General features: G+C 37.4%; 1 protein-coding gene across 3 annotated transcripts in view; it reads right to left on the reverse strand.

The window, feature by feature from the left end:
- Window positions 1–12,232, reverse strand: part of DPYD (dihydropyrimidine dehydrogenase) — a 368,728-nt gene that overhangs the window by 267,247 nt on the left and 89,249 nt on the right. For all 3 annotated transcript variants that reach the window (XM_069862153.1, XM_069862154.1, XM_069862152.1), the window contains exon 4: window positions 3,224–3,311. In XM_069862153.1, coding sequence (XP_069718254.1) covers window positions 3,224–3,311 — 88 coding nt within the window. The remainder of the gene's footprint in view (window positions 1–3,223; window positions 3,312–12,232) is intronic.

Raw genomic sequence — 12,232 nt, forward strand, 5'->3', positions numbered from 1 at the left:
TGATGAAGAAAGATTCAGAAGCAGGAGAGGGACTCCAGATTTCCTGGACTTACTGATTTGAAATACGTGGAAGTTTTATGCTTCACATATTTATTTTTTTCTAGAAGCTACCTGATATATTAATAAGCTTTTGGATTAAAAAAGAAACTTTATTTACACAGTGAAAACAAAGATTTATCACTTTGAAAAGCACTTTCAAGAACATGTAAAATAACCTTGGTCATGCTGCCCAGGGAGGTGGTTGAGTCACCTTCCCTGGAGGTGTTTAAGGCACGGGTGGACGAGGCGCTGAGGGGCATGGTTTAGTGTTTGATAGGAATGGTTGGACTCCATGATCCGGTGGGTCTCTTCCAACCTGGTGATTCTATGATTCTATGATTCTATGCAAAGGAAATACCTTTGAGACAATAATACAAAAATATGCAGCAAGCAGGTTGCTGAATGATACCCAAATGATTTTTCCAATAATAGTATAGAAAAATGCATTCATTCACAAAGTGAAAAATTACTTAATGGTTCCATTAAAAACTTTCAAAATTATGAATTATAAGTTTTAATCTGGTTTTCAAAAGCACACTCTTCTTGTTTTCTATCCACTTTCAAAGTATATGGTGCAGGTACCAGCCACCACAGTAGCAGAATGAAAAAGGGGAGAGGATGCTGCAGGAGCAGCCATAGTAGTGGGCTCACACAGACTCTGCCAGGGTTCTGACTTCGGATGAATCATTTCAACTTTTGCTACCCTCCTCTCTCAACTTCCACCTTGTATCTATTGCTCACTTGGCAGAAAGCAAGGAGTGCCAAAGTGCAGTAGTATAAAAACCAGTAGTACATACCCATCCCTAGGAAAAAATCCTATTAATGAATGAAACCAGAAAAATTTACTGGGCAAGGAGAGAAAGCAAAGGATAAGACTGTATGTAAACTAACACTCAGAACTGGATTTCACAGATACAGTGCTGAATTTAGGTATGCAATTTCCATCCTAACATCTTGGCTAGCAGAAACCAACTACCTGACTTTCAAAAAAAATTCTTGTGTGTGAACGTTTCCTGCTGTCTATGCAATTACCAGGCATCAACATAAGGTAAAAGCTAAAAATAGAAGGTATTGATAGTGATAGAAGCCAAAAAGAAATGCTATAAGCACATTTCAGTAATCTAAGACACTTTGGTTTTCCCTCAAAAGGATGTTAAATCTCATGAAAAAATAGTATAGTATACTGCAATTCTTTTTTAAAGCAGGATTTCCTGATAAAACTGCAAGCAATCAGGTCACCTACTCAGAGCAAAATGACAGTCTTACCTACTATTGGCAGCTTCCAAGATTACTTAAAACATCCCAGACTCCATAGGATTGATCCACCTTGCTGACCATGTGACATGATAAACCTGGCCCTATTAAAACTTGTAAGAGTATACATATTGGCTTCAGCAGGGCAAAGACCTCACACCTTTGATGGAGTTTCCTAATATTATTCCAGAATACCTTTGCCAAAATACAATTCTCAAAGTTCTGCAGTCACCACACCTTTTATTTTTCTCCTCTGTAATGGATTCACAGAATTCAGAATGAATTGGCTGTTAAAATGACTTACCTTTTCTTTTTTCCACAAAAAGACTATCATATTTCTGAGGCTATCAGAGTCTAAAATACCCACCAGATTTCTTGTTGCAGGATGTTGCTCTATCAGTTCTTCTGTTGCAGTCTTCAGTCCACCTTCCTTGATTCCTTATTCCTAGCTTTTACATACTGATAATCAGTGTCCTTTCCTTTCCTTAACAACACATCACCCTATCCCGCTCAAGGCAGCAGCATAACTAATCTTTAATAAGAAAAGACCATCCTGGTAAAATATTTCCACAAAATTTGCTTTAGGCTTCCTAAACATACTACAGCACAATGGTGAGATGGAGGATAGTAGTTTCATTACTGTCCTGTACCTTCTCTGTTCAGTCTGACTGCTTCACGATGCCTGGAAGAGGTAATAAGCAACAACGTGCCACATTACTGCACCATGGTGGCAAACATATCCCTACGTTCATAAAAATAAATGCTGCACTGACAGGGTACAGATTATATAAGAAAACTGCCTATAAGCAGATGCTGGGCATAATGCCAATTACCATAAACCACATCAGCACATAGTTATAATTGATACATGCACCTTAATATGTCCTCTTATTCTAATGTTTCTTATTAAAGTGCAGAATTTACCAGTGCCTTCTGCACACAACACACCATGTAGTAAAAGCAATGTGGCTGTTAAGTTGCACACAGCAGTGCTGCAGTTGCTACTTCCCTCCAGCTTTCCCTCTGTCACTCCTTTCAGCTGCATCTAACAGTGAAATACATTAGAGTCTAAATTGTGGCCAGAAAATCTTTGTAAGACCCCCAGCAGATTACGAGTCTAGTTGGGCTCATACAGACAAATAAATCACACAGCAGCTAATGATTCCACAGATGGGAAGTAAGTTTTAAAAGGTATGAGGCAATCAATATTCACTCATCTTTAGGCTATCCCAGACAGTCTAATTAATCTTGTCATACCAACTTCACAGTCATCTTTATTTATTTCTGACAGTTAAAAGTAATTTGTAAACCACAAATCAAAATAATGTTTTTAAGATTTCATTATGATTACAGTATAATAGCCTATCAAGAAAAAAAAGGTACAGTGCCTCCAAAGAGAGGGGTTCAATTTTTTCCTGTAGTATTTTATTAATAGCCTACGTGACGGATTACATGTGCATTAACCAGAGCCTTTAGTATAAACTACAAGAAAACAGTCCTTCAGATGACCACCTTCATGCCAAATTTCTACTCAAAGCAAATTTAAACTGTAATAACTTCTTAAAAAAAAAAATCTTTAATGAAAGGAAAAGGTTGTATCTGTAATACTTCGGGCAGCAGCAAAGTTAAACAACATTGTAATGCTACACTTCTTTTGAGAATAATTATATTTGAAAACCTTCAAAATCAAAACCTTTACAGAAAAAGTGAAGAAGAAATAGATTTGCAGTGTGTACTATATGTACAGTCACAGGACACCAGCAAAAAAAAAATTAAAAATTAGATGACTATTGAACTCTAAAGCATCTGCTGTAAACACTAAGGTTTTTTCAGACTTTACAAAGATAAACATTGAAACACAATATCACTAAGAGGACTGCAAGCGACTGCTGTTATCTGCTTCCATGTACTACTGCAAGCCTGATGTTACCTTGTTTGCAATACTTGTGATGAATGACTTGATGTCCAGGTTAGTTGGGCAGCTCTTCTGACAGGGAGCATCTGCACACTTTAGGCATCTGCAGAAATTAAAGAAAATGTGTCAAGGAGACATACGAATACGAATAGCATAAGGTTTTCAAGTCAGCACGGTAGAAGATAAGCCATAAAGGAATAAACATAGAATCACAGAAACATAGAATGGTTTGGGTTGGAAAGGGACCTTAAAGTTCATCCAGTTTCAATGTCCTGCCTTGGGTAGGGACACGTCCCACCAGACAAGGCCACTCAAGAACCCATCCAACCTCCCCCCAAGGAGGGGGCATCCACAACTTCCCTGGGCAACCTGTGCCAGTGCATATACAATTCATGGTGGCATAATAATTTCTGTCTAATAGTGTAATAACTTTGATTCAAATACCTGGATTTCAACAGGTTTAAAACCAGAACTGAACAGTGGAAAAAGTATTTATCACGTAAACTCCTTTATATCACTTAATTCTCTGTCTGTGGGTATACAAACTCTTAAGCAAAAAATTATACACTACTAACAACACATTACTACAAGAACCCAATATACATATACTGGATACAACATAAAACAGTTTGCCTTTCTCGAGTCCAAACCTGGAACAAAGGATCAACAGTTTATTCACATCTGAAAGTACACCCCAGTCAGAAGATGAGTGTCACAAATTGCACAAAGTTACAGAGCTGTAAATACAGTAGTATTATAGAATCATAGAATAGTTTGGTTTGGAAGGGACCTTAAAGATCATCCAGTTCCAATCCCATTGCCATGCACAGGGACACCTCCCACTAGCCCAGGCTGCCCAAGGCCCATCCAACCTGGCCTTGAACACCTCCAGGGATGGGGCAGCGACAGCGTCCCTGGGCAACCTGGACCACTGCCTCACCACCCTTATAATGAAAAATTTATTCCTAATGTCTAATTCTAAATACAGAGCATTTTCATAAAATTTCTACTTAAAATCTCAAACTTCTGAATGATCATTATTGACCTGCACCCAACACTGATTGGTTGTGTTCTGTTGACTCCACTTTACAAAGGAAGGCAGTAGGGTACAGTTACAAACACATGGATTACGCATCTAAGTATTAGGAAACAACATCTAATTACAAAGAAGTATTTTTCCCTGGAATCTAAGATTGCTAGACTTCTGACCATTTTATTTTTCTATTTGAAAAACATCTCAGTTGTGAATTTGAATTTATTAATGAAATTTCTGGAAGTGCCACTGTGGATCAAATTCTGGATGTTGCACAATCAGACATCCAAAAGCAACAGTACTTCCACAGAAGGAAAAACTTTGCATTTTACTTGTCAAAGAAGAAGGATTAGGCCCTGAGGGTAGTCTATGCAATGTGCAGTAAGCAAATCTAACAAAAAAAAGGTAAAAGTCAGCTGAAGAAGTAAAATGGTTCTCTTTTAAACACAAAGATATTTTCACACACTTCAGGTTTCACATATCAGTGATGATGATAGTTCAAATACCACACTCCTAGTTATCTCAGAATTCATCAAGTTATTGCAGATGGTCTTTCCATATTGTCTTAATAACATACGGAATTTATGTAAATTGTGGTTTTAACACTCCACGGAAAATGAAATAATTTTTTCTTTAATGTATTATCTGAGAACAGCTACTTGGATAAGTCCCACAAGTCCACCTTAAATATTTTTTATTATAGAAAACAAAATTCTGGAACTGGCTGGGACAGAATATTTTCAAACACAAACTTTGTCAAACATGCACTGCTTTTGCTTTATTTGGGGTTTGTTGGGGTTTTTTTCCCGCCAGTTAAGGGTGGAATAAGAGAGAGGGCAAAGCAAGTTATGTAAAAGATTAATTAATCTTCTTACTCATTATCATCTGCTGGAAGAGTAGCACAGCAAGGTGTAGGCAATCCAGGAGACTTCTGGAATGCATTGAAGACAACTTCTTAAGCCAGGTAATAGACACCTCCAGCAGGGGAGATGCAGTATTTCACAGAATCACAGAATCACAGAATAACCAGGTTGGAAGAGACCCACCGGATCATCGAGTCCAACCGTTCCTATTTCACCTGGTGATGAGCAATGTAAGCGAGCTAATCGGGACATCAAGGTTGGACACTGCCTGGGACAGCGTTCACACACTGGTGGAGTTTGTGGTCCTGAGGGATAATGGTTAAGTGAAGAGTAAAGTCAGGACCCTGAATTTCAGGAAAGCAAAATTCCAGCTTTTCAAGGAGTTAATCCATAGGACCCTCCAGGAAACTGCCCTCAGAGACAAGGGAGCAGAGCAGAGCTGGCAGATCTCTAAGATCTTTCCGCAGAGTGCAAGAGCTCTCTATCCTTAGGTGCAAGAAGTCTGGAAAGAAAGGCAAGAGACTATCATGACTCAGTCATGACCTATGGCTTAAACTAAAGGGCAAGAAGGAAATGCAAAGGAAGCAGGGTCAGGTATCCTGGGAAGAGTACACGGACGCTGTCCAGTTGTGTAGGGACAGGGTTAGGAAGGCCAAGGCACAGCTGGAGCTGAACTTGGTGAAGGAAGCAAAGAATAACAAGAAAAGCTTCTACAGGTATGTAAATCAGAAAAGAAAGGTCAAAGACAGTGTCCCTGCCTGATGAGCAAGTCTGCCAAGCTGGCAACAACCAATGAGAAGGCTGAGGTACTCAAAAACTTTTTTGCCCCATTCTTCACTGGCAACCTCTCTTCCCACACTGCTCAAGGGGTTGGACTGCAAGATGCAGACTGGGAAAACAAAGTCTCTCCTACTGCAAAAGATCAGGATTGTGATCACCTGAGGAATCTGGATGTACATAAGTCCATGGGACTGGATGAGATGCATCAGAGAGTTCTGAGGGAATTGGCTGATGTAGTCACTAATCCACTTTCCACAATATCTGGAAAGTCATGGCAGCCAGAAGTCCCTGTGGGTTATATATAGAACAATCTCATGTCAAAAATTACTAGAATGGCACCTAGCAGGATTAGCAGTGTACAGATTGCCAGTTCTGGCTAGCATCTTTACCAAATTATTTCTCTTTTGATTTTTGTGCTGGTTCACAAATAACAGCAGTTGAAAATGTCAGCTATTAGGGGGGCAGGTAACACAAACTTGAATGTGAGCTTTAGGGATGAGGGGAGAGTGCCATGAATATGCCAGTCCAGACTTTCTCTTATAATAATACCTTCTTCCGATTCTCTGAGCACTCTGCAGACTAAAGTGCACCACACTACCATTAATCCCACTTATCACCCTGACAGCTCAGTAATTACACTCCCTCTATAGCTAGGTACTGTAAGGCACTGTAGTCCTAATAAAACATCAAGCACTGTGCAGAATGCATGCTGGTGAGGTGTTCTATTAAACTTGGGGGGTTGATCATCAAGTGACCTATTTTTCTATCTGACAATAAATTATCCTTCGACCATACCATAATAGACATTACAGAGTGCATTTACTGTACCAAAGGTATTGCATTCTGGTGAACCAGGCAAAAAGCATAAATAAAATCATAGAATCACCCACCAGAAAGTTATTACATAAATTGCTGCAAGTGATTGATCTTTACAAGAATCATAGGCAAAATACCATGCTTAAGGGAATACACCAACAATTACTATAAGTTTCAATTTCACATATATGTTGCCATATAAAGAAACATTAAGTCACCATCCTCCCACCCTATGAAAGCCCCCTTTTCACTTTACAAGGCTATTCCATTACTACAGCTGTAGTTAAAAATAATGTAAGCAACAAACTAGAAATTTAGATTAAATTTATTTAATTGACCTGCTGGCACCTCAAAGAGCTACATGCTTGTGATTAAAACAAACCAAACAAACAAAAAAATCCCCCACCAGCCATTTTTTAAGTGGTCATATTGTTCTGAACTGCATAAAAATACAAAGCATAGAAAGCCAGTTCTATGCTACCCTCAGAATACATATGTCAGCACTTTTTAGTAAAAATATAGAAAAAAATCCTTCCAAGTATCAGAAAACACCCTATAATCAATTTTTACCCAATTTGTTTATGGAACATCATCTCTTTTAGCAACATATAGGCTATGATGAATCTTAAAAGATATCACAGTCGCTTCATATGTGTATTCATTTCCATGTAAAAGGCAATGAATACCATGCACCTGTAAATCCCAACTTGAGGAACTCAAAGAAAAGGAGTATTTTCCATTTTGAAAGCATAGCTGTTGGTTAAACTCAGCCTTATTGTGAAAAGGTAAATTAAGTTAGCTATAATACCCCTACAAATGCTATGATCTTTAAGGTCCCTTCAAATTCTATTCTATGATGCTATGATTCTATAGCATATTTAGATAAATATTTATGCCAATATTATCATTTGGAATAGCCTTATAGACATGTCTGTGACTACATAATAATGGAAATTCACATTTCCCACATATTTAAGCTCAAAATTTACATCTCTTACTGAACAGTGTTAAATTATACATATGCACCCCCAGTGAACTTAAAATCTTTAATTTCCTATTTTTAAACATTGCAACACTAAAGTTATTTATTGTTTAGCATGCTTGTAAATCTCTTTCAATCACAACATAACGCATGCAAAGGATACTTATGCAGTAGCCCAACAATATCAGCTATCAAGTTTGTACCTATCAATTTTGTCAGTGCAAAATAAGCACCTAAAACTGTGCATATACACAGAGACTCATTCAATCAACTTCTAATAGCAGGGGTACTAATAAAAAAACAAACAAACACAACAAACAAGAAACTCCCAAACGTCACAACACAGAGAGCAGTAGATTACAAATATCTGAAGACAATAAAATGAAAAAGCACTTCAAAAGTAGTGACTTTTTTCAATGTAATAAAACAGAAAAATGGAATAGATAAATAAAAGCTGCAAATTTCTGGAACACACACTATCCATTGGGAAAAAAAGATGCAAGAAATCATCAGGTATGTCTATCCATAAAAAGGAATATAATGCAAATGAGAAAAAGAAAGGATTAAAAAAATTAACAAATTTCTATGCCAAAATGTTTCCCTTAGGAAAAAATGATACAAAACCCCAGTTCTCTACTCTTGTGTACAAAAGACAGAGAAAGGAAGTTATTGTCAAGACTTATGCTCAAATAATAGTTTTCAATGTTTAATTGTTGAAATATAACCCAGGATTTTATTTCTAACTTAAAATATCTGACCAACAGATAGTCTCATTTCTATGTCTAGACCAGCTCTTAACACATTTTTGCTTCTAAACAAAGAAGGGCAATTTAGTTATATTGTTACCTGAAATTGCAGCAAATGATTGTCTGTCTAACTGGCAATAATATGACCTGAAGTGCAATCACACTTTTGCTGAAAGGCCAGGGGTGAAACAGATAATCTGGAGTAATATTCCTCAATGGATCATTGTTGATAACCTATCAAATTTTCATATATCACAAAACAAGCCAAATAACCTCTATCATGGTTCTTGTTGGCAGAGGTTTAGAAGCAGATTAAATCCTAATCCATTTATGTGTGCTTCTGCAGGACACAAACATTCATTTTGAAAAAAAAGGTTTCCAGCTCTACTATTTGTAGAAGTTTCTAAAACTTTATCCACTGCTCAGAGAAATAGCCCAGATACCCGCACAACAGTTTTACACAGGGCTCACAATGATGTTCTGTACACACTTCCTGAGGCTTTGGTCAATTAATTTTAAGAAAATCATAGAGCTAATTCCACTCAAGGAACTACAGGCCATTCTGCACAGGAGACAAAATTCTGATGTCAAGGCTCTTCTTGGTTCCAAGTCTCTTGCACCATCTCTAAACCCTGGGATGGGGATGGCAAACAGTGGAACAAGAAAGCCACATGTAAGGAAGAAATAAATCTAAAATTTCCAAATAAATTTATAATTCCTAGGTTGAATGCCCTTTGTCTTTGATGACAGAAGTGAAGAGCACCTCATAATTTTTTCTCTGGATGGCCAATCCTTTAAACACTTATGGCTAATCTTGCAGAACTCAGGCTTTCTTCTACTGGCTTGATCTTGCTGTACTTAAACAGCAGCAAGAACAACCCTAAACAGAGATTTGGACATACATGCACTTATTTAAAAGAGATGTCAGGATAAAGAACCTCTACTGCAATGGAAAGCCATTGGTGAGAACCTACTCTTGGCAGCTGTAAAAAAATACTTGCTGTCACTATTTTCTTTCATAGAAAAAAAAATAAAACACCCCAAACTAACAAAAACCCCAAAGAAAAACTACACCCTTTTGTCTTCTTGTTCGTAAGTTATACAGTGGACAGAAGAGAAGAAAAAGATTATAAAGTGACGGGGAGATTTTGCTGCCAGATTTAAATACCAAAATACAATAACAGGTGGTATAAGGGTTTGATGAGTACCAGAGACAAATGATACTTGGAGGAATATTTGTTGTCATTCAAAGTCAAAAAGCAGGAAAAGGGACTGTCACATGCAAGGCTGAGAACTCTGTTACGTATATGCAATGTAATAATGAAGACAAAATAATCCTAAATTAGAATCAACTATGAATATAATTTTACACCATAGGAGGAAACAGACATAATCCCCAGGAAACAATTCTGAATACAAAGGGCATCAGAAACTGTATAAAAGGCAGCAAACACAAACTATATAAGCAAGCAGGTATCATGATCCTAGATATGTAATACTGGAAAGAGAAATACCCAGCTTGTTAGCAATACACAGGAACTGCAAGAAACAAAACACTCAGTACCATGTAAATTGGCAAAACTAATTCATAGCTAAAGAAAGAACAAAAGATTCCCACATCATCACTGTTGCCTCTTCAATCACCTGCGCAGTAAGCCTGCTGCAGATGCACAGAAAATGGAATGACTTCTCTGTCAGTAACATAAGATGACCAGAGGAAGCAAATTTTAGAGGCACTGTGCAGGATTAGAGACAGATATGACATTGCTGCTGGCAGCTACAGGAGGTGTAACGGAGGTGCTTTTTATTGAAAGGAAGAAACGCTCAGAGCTGAAGTTAGTCTTCAGACAGAAAAACCTCCTACCCTAGTGCAGAATAATGGCACTTACAGACAAGGTTATTTTTGGACACTTAAGAGGTAGTGAATCATATGGACAGAGACTCAAAATCGTTCCCTTCATCAGTGACTCATCTTTCTCTTTTCTTCTTTAGCTCTTTACACAACCATAATTCTTTTCTCATCTATTTCTGAAACCCCCTTGAATGCAGGAACTCTCCTCTCCTCTTTGCATCTGCTTGGCTGTCTTCCTGTTTTCTGTAGCCGTTTTTTCCCACTCATCTGAAACTTCTGCACTTCTCTGTCCTCTAACTTTTTATCATTCTTCAGCATAAACCCATTTTAGTGGATAATCCTGATAACATACAAAAAACATAATCCAGTGTCTGCCAGAAGGTATTTATGACAGTGGTGTAAAAGAGCGTGCAGCACTCACTTTTCAATTCTTGCCATTCACCACCCAGCTCTTCAGAACCTCCATTTCTGTTAGGTTCCTGCATTAAAAACGCCCTTGCCTAGCAGTATCTCTTCTGCATAATCAGGATGATGCTGTTTTGGTGTGCGTGATCAAACATATGCAAATAGCTGCTACCAGAAGAAAAGTAGATTGGTGGGATTTCCTCTTAAACCCTTGATAAATGGTGGGAACACAGCTGGACATAGCTTTGTAGCCAGCTCAGAGGTAACGCTCTGAGCACTGCCCCATCATGGGAAGCCTGATCCGAGTCAGTTCATGGGAAATTATACTCTGTCTGCTCTTAAATTCCTCCTGTCATTTTATTGGGACAAAGAATTATTTAATTTACCATATTGCAATATAACCTCAAAGATTACTGCCTTTCACCCACTTCATTACATATCTTGTATATCATTACTGTATTTCTCCAATTTATAATGCTATAGAATAAAATTGGTATACAAATTAAGAGTTGATTAAAACCACAAAAAGCAGTGCACCTTACAGAATATTGTAGCTCAAAGCATGTATATCGGCACATGCCAAATCAGAAAAGCTGTAGCATCCTTTCAACATCAGAAATCAAAACCATTTTTTTATATATACAAATCATTTCACCATCTTATGCTTTCTCATAGACTCAAACGATGAAAAAGCAAATCAAATAAATGGTTCACATTTCCATTAGTAACTGTGTTACATGCAGATCATAGAAAATCAATATTATTACTAAAAATATATTTATTTTAACACCACAAGTATTAGAATCTGTATGCAATACCTGTCGCAAGCTCCTTCACTCTCACACAGACTACCTCTTCTTTGAAGTTTTACGAGAGCAGTTTATTTATAGTATCTTTAAATCCATATTTTGTCTTTATAATCTATTTCTTAACTATTGTTCTACAACATACAGAGTTCTTTGACTTCAAAAAACAAAGTTAGTATGATAATGCCTCACAAAAAATTATTGGTATGGTGCAGGAATATAATGCTCTCAGTTTGTATACAGGTATGAATCCCAGTGAGTGCCATAACCTATTTACTCTTGCTCCTGACACTTGGATCTTAAATGGGATACGTCAGCCATACAGTTCATAACAAGTGACTCGTACTATACAGCTCTCTTATGTCAAAACCATCTACATGCTTTTACCTGCAACAATTATTCCACCTCAGTCTTCCTAACTTAAGTTACAAAGTGAACCTCTGACTGTTCATTTGAATGGTATTCTTTACTATTTTTTGCATTCATGTCCAAGTGACAAAGGCTTCTTTCCAGTTTATCAGCATACTATGCTTTGGAAAAAGGTATTAAAAATAACAATTTTCTCTTTCTGCTCCGTCCAGGAACTTAGCACATCAAATGTTGCTTCAATTCTCATTTCTGACACTACTGGTGTCAGTAGGTTTACACCAGGTAATTTAGTCAGAGGAAGTCAAACTTCAGCCCTAGATAACACAGTTATGAGTCCATCCAAGAACAACCTATTTTCCATCAACAGGAATT

This window comes from Phaenicophaeus curvirostris, chromosome 8 (genome assembly GCF_032191515.1).
Source record: "Phaenicophaeus curvirostris isolate KB17595 chromosome 8, BPBGC_Pcur_1.0, whole genome shotgun sequence".
NCBI lineage: Eukaryota > Metazoa > Chordata > Aves > Cuculiformes > Cuculidae > Phaenicophaeus > Phaenicophaeus curvirostris.